Genomic DNA, 21,526 nt, shown 5'->3' on the forward strand with positions numbered 1-21,526 from the left:
TACCCGGTGCACTGTACGGGAAGGAATAGCATTGGTTCTATATATATATATAATATATCGCTAGTAAGAAGACACTTTTAAAACAATTACCCATCCAATTTGCTCTGCCCATCCTACGCATCTATTTTCACGTGAACATTGTTTCGAAAATCTATCACAGAATACAGTCAAACATTTGCAGGGACCGCGTAATGACCTCGTCTTTCAAACATGACTCCATGAATTCCTCAATGGTGATCACGCCGTCTTGGTTCAGATCCAGTTTCTTGAAGACTCTGTCGATTTGCTCGCGAGCCTTCCGGTCCTCCTCCACCTGATGCGACCTCCTACCCATCAGCTCGTGGACCGCAGTTACAATTTCCGAAAGCTCTCCCCTGCTAATACAACCATCACCGTTTATATCATAGAGTTTGAAGGTCCATCTGAGTCGCTCATACACGCTGCCTCGTAGAAGTGTGGACAGGGTGATCAGCAAGTCCTTAAATGGGTATATTGTGTTCATGATATTTTGTAATAAAGGTTTACTCACTCTAAAACTAATGGCCCCATTACAATTCACGTCGAAAGCTTTAAACACGTAATGGGCGTATAAAGTTGCATCTGAAAGGAGGCTTTATATAGGAGGGCGTTATCCAATAAGCGGCTATACTTACTTCCATGCGGGAAGAACTTTGAGTAGATATCCTTAAAACTATCCTCATGGACAACTCCCTCAGGGCATTCCTGCAAATATTAGTTACAGGACTTGCGTTTTATAAAAATAGTTCTTACAGTTTTGAATCCCCGGTACATAATTCGAATCTCTTGGCGCGTAAACTTAGTCAACCTGCATAGATCCTCTAAAGCGACAGGGATAGGTTTGGGTATTCTGGACGGTTCAATTTCGAACACAACCTCCTCGATTGGACTGTCCGACGGCGTGGCCATAGCTGTACTTCGGTTTTAAAGGCAATAAAAAGCCATGTAAGATGACTGTAATCCTTCCGCTGATCTCAAAGTTTCGAAGCTAAAGTCCCAAACTTCCGATTTGCGGTTGCTGATAAACGCCGTTCGGTTTATGGCCCCATTGCCGGGTTTGCGGGACTCGCTGTTTTATGGTAGGTAGTTATCTTGATGGTCTGCGAGCCCAGAGGAAAAATATAGGTTGTGCAATAAAAATTCCTGTAAGTGCTAGTAATATTTATTATTAAACTCCTTTTGTGTATATCTGGTTGCCTATCCAAGATTTATCAGACAGTAAAAGAGAAAAATACGAGGGCGGGTTCAGAGGTTAACATACCTTTGCCTTGGCTTTTTGACTTCATTAATCCTGAGATAGGTACTCTAAGTAAATGATAAGTAATTAAAAATTATTGTTCGGCCTAAATTCTATGATCTGTGGTGATTTTTCGAAAAGTATTTCTCTAGAATGCTTCGCTTAAGTAAACTTACAGGTAACCCCTGGTATTACCAGAGAAAACTGCCATCTTGGGAATAAGGAATGTCGCACAGTGGGAGGAAATGTCTATTACCCCTAATATGTGATGTGTTACTTGAATTGAAATTCACAGGTTTCCTTTGAAATTTTAATTTTGCTTATATTAAATACGTTTCCCTACGTCACTAAGCGATTAAATTACTATTTAAACACTCTCCTCAAGTATTTTCAGAAGATGATTTTTTTGGATTTAATCCCACTCTAGTGAAATCTCAAACTTTTCGCTACAGGAAAGTTTATGCATGTTCCCTCAACATTAGAGAGTACACGGCAAAATACGCATTGTATCTTTTAAAAAAGATGTAAAACAATATACGTAATTTTCAAAAAATGAGGTACTTTAGAGTCGATTTTTCTTATTTTTTTGCGGAACGAAATTTATTAACTTTATACTAAATTCAAATTTTATCATTTTTCTGTAATTTGAAGGCATGTACCTACATGTATCACCGTGACGCTACGGCAACTGCACGCTTGCTTTGTATTATGTGTTGCCTATTTTCAGGGTCAAATATTACTAATTTCTTTGCGTTTTTCTAGGAAACCTTAACTGAAGCATGTAATTTTCAAGTGAAAACCGTTAAACAAGTCTATTGCATTATTAGTGTATATGTTTCAAGGTCGACAACGGTTTATTTTTAGTATATAAACAGTGTTTGTACAGAGAAAGGGTTGTCGTCCTTTCTTTACATAAACTTGCACGTAACTCTTACTATTCCCGTTAATGTGTTTTGTAAGATTGCTTACGTCTCATGCCCTTTGTAGGCACATAATCATTTTCCAATGTTTCCACCTCATTTGCAAACCTTTAAATTCAAGGCCAAAACGTTTTTCAACAATACCGTTTCAATTTAAAATTCCCTTTGAGCATTTCGTGTTTACAGTCTGGATTTGCTTTATAAATAAAACCTTGGCACTGACATTTAAGCCCCCAAGACCCACCCTCTAGCTTGATTAAAATCAAAACACTTAGTTTAACTCTACAATAGACCCCCATATAGGCTGCCATGCATAAATTTGTATATCCAACAACTAATTTAACCGGAAGCATAGTTAATTTATTAACCTGGAGTTTGCCGCATTGCCTCGTTTCCCTTATAATATGTACTTTTATTTTTTGCCTTTTGTGTGACTGACCTAGAAATGGGGTCATCTCCACTGACCATCTCTATCTAAACTACTGATTTCAGTTTATGCACTTCTACAGCTCTATTTAGCTCACCTTATTATTCTACATCTGGATTGAGTTTTGGATGAAGCCGTCACCTTAAAGCCCTGCAGCGAAATAAAGGAAGCCGAATCTGGAAGCGCGTGATTTTCCGGTATAACCTGCCGATTCCGGACTCCAGAGGACGGTTCCGGATAGCGAAACCGTCTCTTCTACAAGGCTGCAGAACTCTGGATGCGACGCATGCGCTCGCCTACTCGTCCTGTTTCCAGCATTGAACGAGAGAAAGCTGAAACTTAATTTATCGATATACTCTCGACTTCGGAATGCTGCGTGCCTCCTTTAAATATCAAGGGTTTAAGGACCATTTAATTATTACCCTCGTCTAATCCGGATGATTTAAATTAATAGTTTACATGTTTATTTTCCCTCGCCTGATGAAGTTTGATATAATATTTGTCCCGTTTCGAAGATTTAATGTAAAAACTTTCACAAGCACTGTCATGCATAAGTTATTCGCGTTTGGAATTTGAAAAGATTCCCAAATTAGCGTATCTACATGATGGAAATGGATACGTGATTCGCTGTTTTGGTCCATTTACGCCAAAATCAATAAATTTGCTACTTCAATAGACATAATGTAGAAAGTCCAGCTGAAAACCTAATTCATTCAGAAACAGAATAATACAGCTTTACGTACAGCAATATCAAAATAATTTATCTCCTGAGACGTTGATAAATGAATAGTGAGGGAGAATGTCTAAAATGTGGGAGATGTTTTTGAAGAAGAGGAGTCTAAGACAGAAAATCGAATTTTGAGGGTGGTGTGTGGAGTAAACGGGCCCTCGTTATCATGTGAAAAACACCAAAGAAGAGGTAATTTTAATCTAAGAATTTGAATAAGATTAACTTAAGCCAATTTTTAACTTTACCGTTTTTCTAGACGTTATAGAAGTAACGAGATAAACCTAGCCACTCGGAGGTACCAAACGTACGGGGTTTTACCTAATTCCAGGGGAAAATTTTGTTTTAATATCTATATCATATTTTATTAAAAATACTTTCAGTCTCTTATTACACATATCTTACAGAAAAAAAAATTGAAAGTAGGTATTTATCCCTATATGGTTAAATCTAAAAGTTGGTGTCGTTGTTGGGCCTTCGAAAACCTGAATGGCCGCTGTGTTGGCTGTTCGCATGACCATAATAAGTATTGTTGTAAGCACTCCATTGTCCGTTCCATTGGGATCGCCAGCTGTCGTACAAGTTTGCAGTACTATTGTCGTACATTGAAGAGGAACCATGGTTCCTCTGCAAAAAAACATCATTACCTCCAATACAACTGAAGCGATATACTTGGTATTATTACCTTTTTCTGGGGCTTTTGTTCATAGTGATTATCACTCCAAACATCTTCCATGTTGTAAAAGTCGTCAGCACCATAATTATCGAAACCACCCATGTGGTTTTTATTAAGTTCATTGAGCATGTCTTCAGTGAGCGGTGCAGGTGTTTTCTTGGAGTTTTTGTGCCGGTTAAAAAGCTAAAATTTAGTTAAAACAATCTCTCGACTTTGTTTTTTGTATTTGAAATTTACCACTGTGACTCCGAAAATTATCACAAAGAGTAGAGACGCCAGACCGATCACTATAACCGCGATAGCCCATTGGGGCAACAACACATCATCTGCATATCCCACAGTGGGGTACGATTGCTTTGGTATTACTGCAATTTGAAATGGTAAAGTTGACGTTGAGGAATTTTAATATTTGGGTTACCAATAAAATCTGTGTATTTGGGATCGACCTCGAATTCCCCTAAAGTAAGTCGTTCAGCTTTGCTTTCGTTCAAAGATTTTCCCTCTCGATTTGGTGATTTGTTCGTTAAAGATTCGTGGAAAAGTCGTTTAATTTCCTGCGTGTTGATTTTTTTGCCTATTTCGTTGAATTCCACTAGATAATCGACTAAAACACTCCCCTCGCTGAAACCATCAATGCTGATCTTCGTGTACCATTTCTTTAGGAGGGGGGAATTGTTGTAAATAGTTTCAAGCTATAATAATGGAAATTGTAATAATGAAATTTGTAAGGAAGAAGTCTTATTACTTCGCTTTGCACGCTGTTGGCCAATAATTGATACTCTTTGGTATTAGGATCCAACAATTCTGGCATCCATTTGGCACCACCCACCAGCTTGATGGTACCGGCCAAATCGCACTCTTCAGCACAAATTCCTGTAAATGAAAATACATTTTAAGCAAATTTATTCAAATCTCCTTTTTCCTTAGAATCTGCATAACGCTACAAAACTTATTCCTAGAAATCCGATATGAAATTCCTGATTAATTTCCAGCAATAAGCTCCGTCATCAGTGCCATTTTCACTTCGAAAGAACTTTGCGATTTTAAACTTGATTAGTGAACCTGCTGTTATTGATTTATCACGCCCGCCTTTTTCGACGGGCTTACCGATGGTTAAATGAAACAGGTTAAATAGCTTCCGCTTCCAATATAGCTCAGCTTTACGAGATTGAGACACTAATTGATTTCTAAACTATGTTGCCATTAACTCATTTTTCCTTAACTCAATTTATAACAGATTCTTTTCTTACCAGGGGTGGTGGGTTTCGGTGTGGTGGTCGTCGTGGTGGTTGTGGTCGTTGTAGATGTGGTTTCAGGGATGGTTTCGGTGGAAGAACTAGTCGCCGCAGCCCTTGCAGCTTCCAGAAGCTTTTCAATTGAAATTGGGGTTGTTGATGGGGTGGGCCAGCCGCTGAACTCCGTACTCGCTCTTAAAACTGAGTTTAAACCACATTCGCATGATTTCGTGCTCCTACTCACCTCACAGGCCATCCTTTCTGGATTGTAGGAGACGTTGGTTTATTGTTGATAATTTCCTCACTGTTGATCTTGGGAGTGGTTAGTCTTGGTGCTTTCCTCGAGCCGCCTCCGGGCCTGCTTGGAAAAACGACCTTGAAAGCCGACCCAGCAGTAGTGGAAGACGTGGAGGGACTGAAAAATCGCACAGATATACACAACTGCAAGTGTCATTCGTTAGAGAAGTGGTATATTGCTAGTTGCCTGAGAAGTAAGACAGTTCCTCGCGTGAGATACGAGAAAAAAATAATTCAACTAAACCTTTCTGTAGCCGTGGGCATAGTGCTACTGCTGGTTTCTGTAGTTGGTACTTTGTAGCCTGGACGCAAAAGATCCGCGGGAATGCTCTGAGTTATTGTCTGCAGAGGTACGGAAGTAGTGACTGAAAAGAAAAACTTGAACTATAAATGCATTTGAAACTTTTCCGTGCCCAACCTTTAGGCTTACTAAATCCCTTCCTCATGTAACCTGGAGGTAGCAATGCACTAATATCATCGGCTACAGCCTTAGACAATATATCAGACACTGACGACTTCTGTGTAGCCTTAGCCGCGTTGTAGCCTGGCGGCAGTAAGGCACTAATATCCTGCACAGGTTTGGCCTTTGAGAACACACTATTCTGAGCCTTCTCAGTTGTCGAAGACTGCTTGTAACCTGGGGGCAACAGGGCGCTAATATCATCTACCGACTTAGCCTTGGACAACAAGTTTTTAACAGTCGATGAAGGTGATTTGTAGCCTGGAGGCAGTAGGGCATTAATATCTTCCACAGGTTTCGCTTTAGAAAAGATGGTATCTTTTTCGCTAGAAGGAGATTTGTAGTCTGGCGGCAATAGGGCGCTAATATCGTCCACAGGTTTCGCCTTGAGGAGAATTTCTGTAGAAGATGGTTGAGGGGGCTTGTAGCCTGGCGGCAGCAGCCCGCTTAAGTCATTAATAGGCTTGGCTTTGGAGAAGATGCTGTTAACGAGAGATGTTTCTGTGGAAGTGGGCAATTTGTAGCCTGGAGGCAGCAGAGAGCTGATGTCGGCCACAGGCTTAATTTTATCCAAAACGTCTTTCAGAGAATCTAGAGCGGATAAAATCTTAATATTACAAAATTTTTTCTTATTAATACAGGGCCATTCAAGGAAAACTTGGCCCCCGCCCCCTTAATATTGAAAAATCATAACTTTTTGGAAAATTCCCAAAATACGTCAAAACAGTTTTTGAGAGGGATGAATTTTTATATAAAATTCGAACTTCGCTCTAATGCGTGTCACAGCAACCCTCTAAAAAATTTTAACCGGCACGAGGGATCATGTGACACCTCAAATTCAAGACTTTTTAAAATTACATTCAATGGTATAATGCGATTCGAAACCTATCGATTAGTTTTTGAGGAAAACACCTGCAAATTTTGTAAAAAATGCAATATAAATTAAATTAAAAATAGTACGTAAACAATGAAATAATTTATTTGTAGATAGAAAATTGGTTTGTTTTTGATTTTGAACTCACAAACAGTCTTTGGTAAAAAAATAAATAAATAAATAAATAAAAATAATCAAACACTGTTTATGAGCATAAAATCGAAAACAAATCAACTTCCTAGCAACACACGAGTTTTTTCATTGTTTACGTGCTATTTAACTAAGTTTATATTGCATTTTTAGCAAAATTCATAGCTGTTTTCCTCAAAAACTAATTGATACATTTTGAATCCCATTACACCGTTGAATGTAGTTTTGAAATACTTTTAATTTGGGGTGTCTCAACATCCCTTGTGCCATTTAAAATTTTGAAACGGTTGCTGTGACACGCACAAGGGTGAAATTTGGAAATTAAATTTTATATAAAAATTCGCTCTTCTTAAAAACTGTTTTGACACGTTTTGGAAATTTTCTTAAATTATTAATTTTTCAGGATTAAGGGGGTCAAGTTTTCATTGGATTACCCTATATACATTAACTTTCACTACCTATGCTCTTTGGAGCCGTTACATTGGGCTTATTTGAGGCAGATTTGGGCTGAGATTTTACGCTGCTAGGGCGCGCGGCTCTATTCCCAGGATCGTACTTCCTGATATTAACCTGAGGATAAGGCTTGGAGCTTGAGATCATTGCTTCTATGGTGGTCGTTTCCACTTTCGTAGACAAATTCTCCTCTATCACTGCGATGTTGTCGTTTTTAAAGCCCCCTGAAATGAAATTTAAAACCTCACTTCCTTTTCATCTCCTTTCCGTACCTGTTAATATTCCAGAGAGGTCCGATTGAAGGGAATCCAATTTGTCAATTAAACTCTCAGTTGAGGTTTTGAGGGTTTGTCCGGCAGTTGAGGCAGTAGGAGAGGCCGTGGTACTGTTCTCGACTGTTGTAATTGGTTCCGTTGGTTCGTTCAATAGTTGTCTCCTTTCTTCTTGATCCACTACAGAGGTTGGAATGTACCGAGCCCCTGAAATGCTCCTACTGGTTTGGACCTGTAAAAATATGATAATTTAGTCTTCAGTAAAAATAATTCTCATTACTAATGATGTGGGTTCTTACTGAAGCTATGACAATCCAAGAGTCAGTAGTGTTTTCCGGCTCCAAACTGGTTGGGGTAGACGACTCATTGTTGACCATCATTGGAGAAATCACTGTATTATTCACCACAGTTTTGCTGGTAACCACAGACACTACGTATTCAGGCATTTCTTCATTGTTTTTAATATCATCCTCTTGCGTGGTGGTTTCATGACTAGACACTTCAGGATGATCAGTTTCATTGCTCTTTAATTGTTTCTCTTCATCGACTTCATTGGGGTCCTAAAAATAGTTAACGAGATTCGTTTTTCCCTTCTAAAATTAAATAAGAGTTGGCTATAGTAAAAGAGCATGAATTTGTTTATAAAGCGTGGGCATGTGAAAAAGGTATTATACAATGAATGTTGGTTATCTATGGGAGTTTTTGCCCAGGAAAAGAGTTTTGATGTTGATTTCGTGGCCTCGATATTGGGAAAGTTTGTAATTATTATTGCTAATTGGTATTTGTTATTAGGTAAGTCTTATGCTCGATTAGATAAATGAAACAATCACACTTACTTAGTTATATCTATGTGCTCATTTTAAGAAGGAAATGAACACGATGTAAATTAAAATTAAACTTAAAAGATTTAATGAACAGCAGAAGTTTTTAAATTTAACGAAATGGCGGTTGATAATTTGATTTATTGGGGAGAAACCCCTTCAGCGCTACGCACAATAGATGCCAAGAGTGTAGTCAATCTTTCTTAATTAAAAAAAAAAATTAAAAACATACAGGGTGTCCCAAAAATGAATTCCATGAAGATTGTGGAAGTGGTGAGAAATACAAGGTGGCTCACAATTAAAAAAAAGAGATGCACATTTTTATGCCTGTTCAGAAAATTTTCTAAAATTAAAAATATGAGCAGTGTGTTCCGAATTGGTCTGTTTTAACAGAGAAAACCTATTTCGGGATTAGATAGAACAAAATCGATTTAGATGATTTAAATTCGATTTTTCAAAAATGTTTACCATACTTTCACTGCCAACCGAGATATAGACCTTTTTTAATTTTCGGCCATTTTGAGAATTGCCCATAACTTTTTTGATTTCAAGGAATATTTCAATTCTGTAAGCACATTCTCAAGGCACTTTTTTAAGTGCAACTCACTGACTCACCCAAATTTTTTTCTATAGATGTCCATTTTATCAGAAATACATATACATACATATATATTTTTAATGGAAATCATAGTTGATTATGACCTTAAAAAAATGCCCATATTTAGCCCTTTTCAAAAATGAGGGAAATAGACATTCACAATTTTATATCATTGTAAAGGGTTAAAATGGGCATTTTTTTTTAAGGTCATAATCAACTATGATTTCCATTAAAAATATATATGTATGTATATGTATTTCTGATAAAATGGACATCTATAGAAAAAAATTTGGGTGAGTCAGTGAGTTGCACTTAAAAAAGTGCCTTGAGAATGTGCTTACAGAACTGAAATATTCCTTGAAATCAAAAAAGTTATGGGCAATTTTCAAAATGGCCGAAAATTGAAAAACGCCCTATATCTCGGTTGGTAGTGAAAATATTGTCAGACGGTTGTTACCATTAAATAGTTCTCAAAAATCGAGCCCAAGACGTCTAAGTGAATTTTCCTCTATCTAATCGAAAAATAGGTTTTCTCTCTTAAATCAGACCAATTCCGACCACACTGTACAGGGGTCGTGTGAATAAACCGTTTAAGTAAATTCTACAAAATTTGACAGTTCACTATTATCGACAATTGCCAATCGAATGATGTGTTCACAATCATTCCGGGCCTTCTAGATTTCGAGCCATTATATCCAACTTTGTCACTTCTTATGACCGCCATATTGGATTTTGGTGACGTCGAATAGGTAATAAAAAGAGCTTTTCAACTGTGTATCGAAAAGGTGCTTTGGCCCTACCCAAATAGAAAAAATAAAGAAAAACGTTATTTCACCTTAGTAAGCTTAGAAAGAAGTGCTTTATTTTAGACTGCACTATTCGACTTTAGAGTTCCTATCAATACTTTCGTGAAGCGTCAACAAATAATTCCTCAGTATTGTTGTATTTGATGTTTTGAGAGGCCCGTCTGGATGCCTCTGTAAATACGTATTTTGAACTCTACCTGTATTTTTTCACTCAAAATGCAGCAGTCATTCATTTCCAGCTTTCCTCGATTTGAAAATCGTTTCACATTTTTAATTACTTTAAAATTTCTGTCAGTCGAAGGCGTGAAACTTTTAAATATGAAAGAATAAAAATTTACATCAAATACAATAGCGAAGAGTTATTTGTTGACGCTTGAAAGTACTTAAGGCAACACTAAAGTCCAGTGGCGCTTTTTGATCATAAAACAAAGCACTTGTTTCTACTAACTAAACTTCCTTCTAAAACTAAGATGAAATGACGCTTTTCTTTATTTTTCCTATTTGGGTAAGTTTAAGGAAAGCTTTTTTATTGCTCATTTGACGTCACTAAAATCCAGTATGGCGGCCATAAGAAATTAAAAAAATGAATATAATTGTTCAAAATCTAGAAGGCAACATTCTAAGAACGTCATTCGATTGGCAGTTGTCGACAATAGAGAATTGCTAAATTTCGCAAAATTTACTCAAACAGCTTACTCACAATTTATGATTTTCGAAAATCGCAGTTTTCAGTTTTTTGATCATATTTTGGCGCATATTTTTGATTTTAGAATATTTCTAACTGGACACAAAAATACACATCTCTCTCCTAATTTGAATAACCTTCTATCTCTTACCGCTTCCATAATCTCCATGGAACTCACTTTATTTGAGACACCCCATATATTTTGTGATATTCACTTGTTTGCATTCGAAAGAAACAGAGCTACTATGACGTCATGGGAAACCAAGCAAAGGATTTAGATAAGCAACGAGAGGTTGCAAACATGTTTTATAAAAAAAGTTTTAAAATATTATATTGGTGTATACAGGGGGTTAAAGTTTCAAAAAGGCTCTCAATATTGTCCTTACAGCCCTTAGAATGATTCAGATGGGCGAAATGCGGAAAATCTAAAGGTTGATAGTTGCTTTGGTGCAATTCATAACTTTTTCCAAATTGAAAAAATTCCCGAAATTATAGAGGTTTTTAATTGAATTAAGATTTCCAATTTATTAACCGACTAACCGAAATATGGTAGTGGTTCTCATAGTTTTATAAACTAAACAATTTGACCATAAAAAAAACCTCACCATCATTAGTAGCTAAAGCTGCGTCAAATTCGCATTGCAATAACAAAATGATCACTGGCTGCTACATATAATTCTTATAAGGAGATTTACAGCAAATAAACACAAAATTTTCGTCAGTAACGAAAACCGAAAAAAAACAGTGAAGTAATACAGTTCTGTGATTCAAAATAATATTTAATTATATGGGAGCAATCCTAAGACTTGCATGTTACATACACGGGGCGCTGCTACTAACCCACTTTCTTTTGACATATCAAAACTCACCTCTTCTTCGTCCTCATATTCATACTCTTCATCATATTCCTCCTCTGGTACATCATTATTATCCCCTTTATCCTCTCCGCCTGCAACTTTGTTCACTGCCCCTTCATCACTTTTCGCTTTAACTTCTTCGTCCGGTTCATCCGAGTACTCCTCTTCCTTCCCATCAGCATCTAATTCCTCCTCACTATCTCTTTTGTTAAACCGCAAATCCGGCGGGTTAGTGCTCTTTTTATTGCTCTCAGTGGGGCTAATTGTGGAGGGTTTGGGGTTAATAAACGTTGAGGGGACAAATTCTAGTCTGTTATCATAGTTCAGGTGTCTTTGTTGCGGTAAAAGCTGAGAGAAATCCGGCCTGTGCGTCGAGGGTATCACGTAATCGTTGCTGGCCAGTCTAAAAGGAAAAGGTATGCTCTGTTTGGGGTCGACATATTGCCGGTACTGAGGTAAAGTGTGTTGCAAATGAGGTGATAAGTCCGAGGTTTGCAAATCTTTGGGTAAGAAGTAGTTGCCGGCGTTTTGGTAGTAAGTCACTGGGTTGGTGGGGAAGAAGTCGTCTTGGTGCTCCTCACCGACAAAGTATTTTTGACCTAAAACAAACATGAGTTCAGATTTTTGCGTGAGTCATCATACTCCGACGTTCCCATAACAAATTCACGCTCTGCGAAGAGAATAAATGCCAACTACCTACATAGTCTTAAAAATCAATTCACAGTTATGCGTCGCAGCCATTAACGCATACCAACTTCTTGAATAAGGAACGTTCTAGTTTGTTGGAAGAATTTATAATTGAGCTATGTGAGGAATATTCGGCAATTGGTGTTGAAAATTGAGAGAAGAAGAGAAACATTATCCATTCAGCCAAATTAGGTGAAACGAATGGAGTAAAGAACGAGACTCTCAACCTAATCCTCGACGGTCTACTATCAGCATTAACCGGACTCTTAATAGCAAATTACCATTAAGTAGCACATTTTCTATTCAGTAATAACGCAAAAACATTTTTGTTTTAATGCTTTCACAACCGGTATATACGCGGCCAGCAGGTTCCTTCCTACGGCAGCAGCAAAAGAACGAGCTCTCAAGGTTGCATTGGGTCTACGAGGAACAAGGCAGCCACGCCCAGAAATCTGCCTTAATGCCAAAAGTCGATATTATTATCAGCACAACGGGTGATAAGTTAAAAGCCGTAAATGGTGAGTAAATTGCCGGGGATTTTTAGGGCGATGCCAATGACCCGAACATTCGGGCTTACCATTGGGAATTTGATGGGTACCGTTGGAAGTTATACAGCGAAAAAATTCGAATTTTTCGACAAGTCATCGCATGATGCAATGGGCCGTTGATGGTGTTCACAATGAGAAGTGGTACGATTTCAAGTACGACAAAATTGTGTGGCAAGCGCCAACAAGATTCCTCTCGTTGAATCCGGGGGAATTTGGACGAGTTTGGATGCCCTGAATTTTCTGCCTCGTTCGGGTCCCTTCGCGCGTTCCCAGTCCTGCAGAGCCAATGGTAGCGCTTCATGATTACGGAGGCACATGCGAACTTCCCTTGATGCTATCGAGGTAAGCAGAGTCGATTATTTACAAGGACTATGTTCGTGCAGCTTTAAAAATGAAAGTTATGGTTTTTTCCTCGTAATAAATGCGCGAATGTGTTTTGCAGAAACAAACAGAAAATTCGAATACCAGTAACGGCATGAGAGCCGTAAGTTGCACACGCGAGTGCGTTCAAGAGTAAAATCGATTTCTCAAGTGATTACTAACGAACGGTCTGTATATGTAGACCGATTGCTGAAATCGATTATTCCGACTAGGAGAAATTGAACGAAACCTTTATGGGCACGAAATTTTGTTGCGCATTGTTGCGGGCAACACGTTTATTTCATCTAAAACGTATTGCATTCACCACTTTCATTGCCAAGGAGCTACCGCATTCATGCAGAGAGACGCATCATATTATAGAGACGATTTTCTTCTTGAAGCTAATAAATAAGCGCGGACTTATTAAAGTACCTTTGTTGCAATTCGCACGAAGTACTCAAACAAACGTGACATTAAAGGATTAACACCCATTTTTCAAATTTAAATTCAAAGAGCCGAACCCATCATCGGCCTAGCGGAGTGTTCACCAGGCCGCAGCACAAAATCGTATTTGTAAAAGTGAAAGTAACTGGTTTCCAACCTTTGGGTAGTTATGCGAAGGTTATAGACTGAAAACACGAAACAATCTAATAATGGGTACCAAGTTTAAGTGTACCATGAAAATTCCGATAAGTAAACAACGCGATGCTGCATAAAGGGATATGCAAATGATGGGTGTTTGCATGGGTCAACTGCTTCTTAATGCAGCGAATATTTACTAAATTCCCAGCGTTGGTAGATGCGTGACAATGTTGCTGCAACTTGACCAGAAGTCGGGTTTTAAGGTCAATCTACCTTGCCAAACGAAATTGAACAATAAAACTTGAGAAGTGGGTTGTTGGTACTCGCCCATGCAGCTTATAATTTTGTTTGTTGCAATTAATTTCATTAAGAGCAATCATGGTTTACACACTCATGAAGCTTTAAGGATATAGTCATAAAGGTATTTTATCCTTGTGTGGCGTGCTGGCGCTCCTACATAACATTCTTCTGATAAAACTGTACTTAAGGCAATTTGCCAATGTGTTTAATAACGAAGCGAATTCTGACGTTCACTTCAAGCACCATCGAAGAAGTTATGGGCCGCAACTCATTTGGTTCAATTTCTGTATTGCCCCATTCTTTCGTCTTGTGTAAATAATGCTGAATATTTTTGATCGTCGAAACGACTCCTCCCGCGTTCTTGGAACCGCGGTTAAGTCAAGGTTGAAAGGTGATAAACTGCGTTTTAATAGACCCATTTTACAATCATAATGTTGTTTCGTAAAAACAGATTCCACGGGCCTCTGATGAAACCCCCATTGCGGATCTTTGATGAGTAAGATAAGCATTTTCCTCCGTCATCATTATTAGTAATTAGGCTTAAAGGAGTGATATTCGACTTTTTCCATCATTTTTGCGGAAAACAGCTGGGAAGTCGTTTCATCGCAAATGGTCCATTAAGGGTTCCAGCACTTTTACATGGCCGCAACAATAAAGCGATAATGCAACAATGGTTTTCACGGCCATTGCACAATTTCTATGCATTGATAATTTGCATGCGAATGAAAGTAATTCACAAAGACGCAATTTGTGGCAGAAGAAACGAAAAGTTGTGCGGTATAAGAAGTAACGCACAGGGACTCTTAATGAGATCGCGAGTATAACGAGTGTTAATCAAACAATGACTGACATCGTTTGGCACTTGTTTCCGCGCTATCTGAGAGATTCTCGGCTTGTTCCGCGTTTTTATCATAAATCGTACGATACTTCCTTAAATTAACCCCCAGTATGAGCTCAAACTTAACTAAAGTGTATCTACCATCATCGTGGTTGTTATCACAGTGGAACTGGCATAAATTAACATATACGTACGATCATAAAAAAGCGTTATGTCATCTTGTGCACTCTCCCACGACTTCACTGCTAAATTCGCTCCTTCCTTTTCGCCCAAAATCCCTTGTGTAGGTGGCAAAATAAATACGCTGCCACGGGGTTTTTAGTGCATGCTCATGCAAGAACATACATTGAGAAAAGGTCAGAATAGAAACTTTTTAATAACAAATATCAAGGTAATTAAATCCGCTGCATAATACAATAAGTTTCATCACGTCCTCTCTCATCATTTTATCGTGTCGTGCGTCCTCAGAGGAGCCATCCTCACCTTTGACACAGCAGCTTAAAGCGACTAAGACCAATATCCTAAATTCGAGTACTGCCATCCTCACTAATATCTCCCTCGTTGACTGGATGGAACATCATTCGCTGCAGCGGACTCACTTCATCCTTACTATCGCACACTTTATACTTCAGCGTTTAAACAAGGGTCGATTAAATGGGTTATTAAACTTATGGGGGTTGCTCCTTTTGAAATATTTACTTTCACATCGGTTTATTTACACAGGGGAAACGCTCAGGTGAAACGCGCGTTAGGTACGAGCTAAGTCGCGACCGAACTGAAGGAGCCATGTAAGACAAGAATTGCCAAGGATTAGCGGTCAGCGAGTCTTTAGTGGGGACTTCTTGTGTAATTCGTCGATTGTAGAATAATATGTTACGCACGTTTTGCTTGTTTTCGTTAATAAACTTTGCGTCGAATTGCTGTGGGGTGAATAAGCTTGGGATCAGAAGGAAAGCTATCGTTTCGAATCGGAAAGTACAAAGAAAGAAATAGTTTATAACGGCGCTCCCTGTAGTATTTTTGAAAGTTTTTCGGGACTGCATGTCACGGTGCATTCTACGTGCTAACTACAATAAATGATATTGAAAATTATATCAGTATTATTTGAATTTTCATGGGTTTTTCTCCAAAACTCCCAGTACTTTCCAAATGTGAAAACTTACATGCGCTCATGAGAAGTCATCAAATTTCCAAGAATTTTTAAGGAAATATTAGCTTAATTTGAATATTTTGTACATTACAGTTGTTCCAATATTTGCTCAAAAATGAAATTAAATTTAATTATTATAACTTCGCGATTTTGCCCTTTTTAGTTCTGAACGAACTGCACGAGCGCCGTGAATCAAATCCGAAAGCGCCTATTGTTCCTCATTTGACGGTTAACGATATAGCGCCCGGATTTTGACTTTTGACAAATATGACAATAATACTAACTCGGTTTGTTTTTCAGTTTACCACAATCAGAATCTCCAATACTCCTGATTCGTGTCATCACATTAATTTTCTAAAGTACAATATTAAATATATTTCATTAATTTCACTTAGTTACTTCTTTAGCAAACGGTTCTCCACGATTTCGAGCTGTTTAAATACATTTAGATGACCCCAGGAGCACCCTAATAAGTAAGCCTCATTATAATTTTTCTACACTTTAGGGTTTTATTTACCGCCCTGTCTTTGTTTATTCGTTTTTTATTACTTATTTCACAAAATAATTGGGCAGGGACTGGTCAGAGTGTTGACTAGGACAGACCGCAAAGAGAAACTTCTCTTTATGGTTTGTCCTGGTCAACACTCTGACCTCTATATTTTTCTCAATTGTGCTTTGATGCGGGTCAAATCTTTGTTTTGTTTGTAAGTTCTTGGGATTTGTGTAGATGTGTGGTTCTTATTTCTAATTATTTGACGGTAGACAATAAGTAGGGCACATATCTAGATTCACTGGGATTGACAATTTACGACCTATCTAATACAAAAACAATTTTTCTGGGGTACACTCAACATCCTTAAGTGTTGAGATTTTTTCACTTTGATGATTGCTCCACTTTTAAAAAATAGGAGCCTTGTCAGAACCTGCACACTTTCATTGTTCATAATATTCAAGTATTGAATGTTTGACTGCACCTGCTTTGTGAACAAGGTGCTGAAGAGTTTTTTTTGACAAACAATCTAATCTAAATCTTTTATATTAATTTTAACTTCCAACAAAGATACATCCCATATAAATATAGATTTTTTTACTCAAAAATTTGGATTATTAAGTACATGACACTTGCATTTAAAATGGTTGAGTTTTAATGATCCAGAGAAACACTCTAATGGATCACAACCTCTGCTGTGACAGGATGCCAAAACTCCAACGCTTGGGGCTATTGAACATGCCCCTAGCAATAGAACAAAATTTCAAGAATTCAATGGCAAATACTGGATTATGGCAAGTGCACTGTGAATTTTCTATTGTATTGATATAGGAGAGCATTCTAATCTTATCTTCTGGATAATTAAATATAAAAAGTACTCATAAAAATTAGAATTGATAACAAACACAACAGATGACAATTGGTTTATTCCGTTAAAAAATCTTACATACAGTGGAAATCCTATGAAAATATTTTTAAGGTGGATTAAATTAAGGCAAAATTTTGTGAACTAGGAGAATATCACTATATCGGGAAATACTATCAAACAATAGTAACTTAACCTTTGCTCAGCTGAATCAGTGATGGTACTTGAACCACCCTATAAGAATAATATTGCTGTCACAAATGAAATCTATTTGACAGCAATCTTATAAGATGTTTCAAGTATGGTTCTTGTTCACTGAATTGAACTTATGCCCCAATTGTAGAATTCAATTTTAATATTTTCATTGAAACTAATTGTTTTCAGATTTTTGTTGGCGATACCACCACAAAATTCCAGTATTTAGTCATGAATATCGCCAATGGGTACAGGGATAATCTCCTCCAAAGGCAGGGACGAACAATTTGCCAGTTTTACTTACGCGGAACTTGCCGATTTGGAATTCGATGTAGAAATGTTCATAGTGATTTGACTGAGTCCCCAAGACAGCCAAATGCTGCCAAACCTAATCAAATACATGTAAATGTGCTGCAATATTAATGTAATGCATTGAGGTATATAAAGCTTTTTTGCAGAATCAGAATCACAATTTGCCCTCCCGGACGTTTTCAGCAGCCTCAACAAATACTAATCAAAGCACTGCATCAGGGATAAGTCCCAGTGCCAGTACAAGTACAGAGGCTCGTTCCATTGCCGCCACCCTGGCCTGTGGCATATGTTTTGACACAATCATGGAAAAAACAGATTTTAGAGAGCAAACTTTTGGCATTCTGCCTAATTGCAATCACTGCTTTTGTTTTGCCTGCATTAGGAAATGGCGGCAAAGCAAGGAATTTGACTTTGAAGTGTCAAAGGCCTGCCCCGAGTGCAGACAGCCCTCGGATTATGTATACCCAAGCCGAATTTGGTTCGAGATCCAGGAGGAAAAACAGACATTTATAAGGAAAGAAAAGACGCGCATGCAAAAAATTAACTGCAGATATTTTAGTAAGGGCAGTGGATATTGTCCTTTCGGTAATACGTGCCTATACTTACATGCTCTTCCTAATGGCACCAAGATGGACGTGGGTCCACCGAAACCGCGCAGGCGCAGAATTTCGAACGTGGACACTGAGATGTTGCATCAAATTCTATATTGGCTCAACGACGACGAGCTGGACATCGACGATAATGACGAAGAGTTGGATGACGCAGATTTTGATCTGGATCTGGACGATCCCACCATCGCCATGCAGTACTACGATCACGACGATTTTCGTCGGTTTATGGCCATGAATAGCCTCATGAATCCGGACAGTACCGATTCCGAGAGTGATTTAGACTTTTCCTTTCTGATTTAATTAGTCGTAGTTGTAATCTATTTTTCTACAGAACGTAAGTATACAGTATTGCCACGCTACAAGGTGAGGTACATATTGAAGGCCAAATTTGAGTCGAAGTAACGCGACTGTTTTTAATTTTCTTAAATTATTTTTTTATTTCTACTTCCATCGAGACTTTAAAGTTTGCTGTTTTTTTGGTCTCGAAGGGCAAGAAAATTTAATATGAAATTAGTTACTCTGTAGATTACCAGTTTAGTTTGTACTACTTTTATAAAATATTACTATTGATGTCAGCATTAAAATTTGATAATGGTTTAGGATTGTTTTAGTGGCTGATACCGAATTTTCAGGAGAGCGTTTTGGCGCGGTAAACAGTTACAAATCAAGTATTTTGGATTTAAAATGGGGTCATCAAGTTATAACCCAGAAATGTTTGCTATCATATCAGTCACAAAATAACTATCCCCTTTTTATTTATATACGTAGTATAAATTCAAAAATATACTCGGCGGCATATTGGATTTTAATTTTATGTTTTCTCCATTTTATTTTTCCTTAAATCTGTGTAAATATTGCGAAAATGTCCTTGCTCCGTTAAAAATGTACGATGCTTTTCTTATTTTTTCACTTGTCTAAATCAGGTGAAGGTCCGGTTATCTTCACCTTCGTTGTTGCTGTTTTTTTGCCATTCTCTAACGGTAGATGTCATGAATTCTAGTTTGTTTTGCTTCTTGTTTTCACACTCAATTATACGCTCTTTGGTCAGTAGGTCAATTGGTACCACTCCAGTAATTATTTCCAGTACATACGCAACATATTTTAAGATTAGTTTTTCTTAGTGCCTTTTTTAGCAAATTTATACAGGGTCATTCACGGTGAGTGCCCTATTAAAAGTTTACGGGGTTGTAATATAGCTAGAGATCTGAAATTTTGGATACCAATGTAATGGAGTTTGATCTATTAAATTAAAATGTTGGTATCATTGCGACGTTGCCAGATGTATGTGTAATTGAAGACATCTTTGTTATTTTAAATGGCACAGTCAGTATTTTATTAGATTTTCGAATTTCTCAGAAGATTTAAACCTCAGTTTATGCACCATATGTTATAGCTATGATGAATCGTTTTCAAAATAAACATTTTTTTTTGGCTGATTTGGCAACAAATAGCTCTAAATTGAAAAGCATATATCTTTTTAACTATCATATCTAGAACACTGAAATTTGAGCCACAAACTCTTATTAGTTATCTTTATTTTGTAGCATTATTTTTTTTTGTATTTACATACAGGGCGCGGAAAAATTAATGCGATATCGGAACGATATAAATGTGAGTGTTAAATCATAATCTTAAATAGAACACCCTATATTTTTGGATGGCATATGAAAGATCAATAAATTCTCTATCGAAAATTATTATACATTGATACAGTTATTTTCAGTCGTTTTTGAGATATTTGCAAAAATTAGAATCTTTGAGAGTAAAAGGTACCACTTATTAGTTGATTTCATTAGGAGGAGGCTATGGGTTAACAACGCAAAATAAACGAAATTGTAATATTCTTTATAGTAAACTAGATCTAAGTAATACACATAAAATTACAGATTTTGTTGAAAATGACCACCGTTAACTTTGAGACATTCTTGAATTGAATTCATAACATGGATGTTTGTAGCTCTCTGTAGCTCATTTGGGTCAAGTAGATCAAATGCTTCTCTCACTCGTTCCTCTAACTGTTCAATAGTTTGCACCTCGTCCCGGTATACTCTATTTTTAATGACACCCCATAAATAAGCATCAACCGGTGTAAGATCTGGTGACCGGGGTGGCCAATTCCAAGGGCCCAAACGCCGTATCCATCGATCTTCAAACATCAAAGTAAGTTGGGCACTCACTTCATTAGTGCAATGAGCAGGAGCACCATCTAATTGATACCAACAATTGTGTACTAAGGCCTTCTCCCCGCATTGGGCAATCATGCGTTAGCACTGAGGTGACAATGCTCTGCAGAAACACTCTTTCATTTTCATTGACTGTATCAGTCTATATACGGATTTAATTAATTTTTTGGCTTTATCTGTTGTATATTCAATATGATTCGTATCGTATGTTCTTATCGTTCGCATCGTACGTTATCGTCGTATGTCTTCTAATATTAGTTATAAGTATTTAATATTATCTTGTGTAGCAAATTCTTAGTTTTAAGTTCAGGTTAGGGTTAGTTCTTTAGTTTTATTCCTCCGTACAATATCATTATGCTGGCGGTCCTCCCGGAACTATCTTTGATTCTATTTGTTCAATCCCGGGGTCTATTTTGTAGAGAGCCCATTCCATTTTATGTCATTGCAATTTCGTTGTTGCTGTTACATTGTTGTAGTATTATCTGCAAACCTTATTATTTCCGTCTCCAATACTGAGTCGGAATAAATGTTCCAGAGTTTCAACACAAGTATGGATCGATCCCTGATGCACTCTACGGGGAATTTTTATTTCTTCCCCATTTGTAGCGGTGATGTATTTTGTCATGTAAGCAGTTTTTTTTTATGGTGTTAGGGTGATATAGGAGTATTGTGCCAGTTCCTTCGACATCTTTTTATAACCCCTAGTCCATTCCGCGCCATTGAACGCCTTGTATATGTCTAAAACAGCCATTGCATAGTACCCCCGATTATTTCTTGCTTCGCTACAACAAAAACATGTATGTACCTAAGTTAGCAATAATCGAATATTTGTTTGAAATACGCATATGTGCCAAAACATATCTACAGTGTATCCCAACTGGTTAGGTATAAG

The 21,526-nt window shown here is 37.5% G+C and overlaps 3 protein-coding genes across 4 annotated transcripts; 1 reads left to right on the forward strand and 2 right to left on the reverse strand.

The window, feature by feature from the left end:
• Nucleotides 1-35: 35 nt before the first annotated feature.
• On the reverse strand, nt 36-2,945 carry LOC136418380 (Kv channel-interacting protein 1). 2 transcript variants are annotated; one of them, XM_066404425.1, is made up of 5 exons: nt 2,700-2,945; nt 772-1,118; nt 654-723; nt 530-600; nt 36-478 (listed from the first exon to the last, which is right to left on the reverse strand). In XM_066404425.1, exons 2-5 carry the CDS (start codon nt 925-927, stop codon nt 155-157), a joined length of 621 nt encoding a protein of 206 aa, XP_066260522.1. In that variant the 5' UTR covers nt 928-1,118; nt 2,700-2,945; the 3' UTR covers nt 36-154. The 2 variants fall into 2 exon arrangements, with proteins under 2 accessions (XP_066260522.1, XP_066260521.1); XM_066404424.1 differs by lacking the exon at nt 2,700-2,945 and adding an exon at nt 1,919-2,035.
• A 730-nt stretch (nt 2,946-3,675) lies between these two features.
• Nucleotides 3,676-15,629, reverse strand: LOC136418332 (uncharacterized). The gene is made up of 14 exons (XM_066404362.1): nt 15,312-15,629; nt 11,526-12,112; nt 8,046-8,306; nt 7,747-7,978; nt 7,480-7,698; nt 5,956-6,588; nt 5,782-5,902; nt 5,485-5,655; nt 5,256-5,434; nt 4,751-4,878; nt 4,424-4,697; nt 4,243-4,370; nt 4,015-4,188; nt 3,676-3,956 (listed from the first exon to the last, which is right to left on the reverse strand). The coding sequence occupies exons 1-14, from the start codon at nt 15,367-15,369 to the stop codon at nt 3,780-3,782; spliced, it is 3,342 nt and encodes a 1,113-aa protein (XP_066260459.1). The 5' UTR covers nt 15,370-15,629; the 3' UTR covers nt 3,676-3,779.
• A 619-nt stretch (nt 15,630-16,248) lies between these two features.
• Nucleotides 16,249-19,048, forward strand: LOC136418382 (probable E3 ubiquitin-protein ligase makorin-1). The gene is made up of 3 exons (XM_066404429.1): nt 16,249-16,451; nt 17,718-17,930; nt 17,987-19,048. The coding sequence occupies exons 2-3, from the start codon at nt 17,760-17,762 to the stop codon at nt 18,749-18,751; spliced, it is 936 nt and encodes a 311-aa protein (XP_066260526.1). The 5' UTR covers nt 16,249-16,451; nt 17,718-17,759; the 3' UTR covers nt 18,752-19,048.
• The last annotated feature ends 2,478 nt before the right edge of the window (nt 19,049-21,526 follow it).

Source organism: Euwallacea similis, chromosome 34 (assembly GCF_039881205.1).
Source record: "Euwallacea similis isolate ESF13 chromosome 34, ESF131.1, whole genome shotgun sequence".
NCBI lineage: Eukaryota > Metazoa > Arthropoda > Insecta > Coleoptera > Curculionidae > Euwallacea > Euwallacea similis.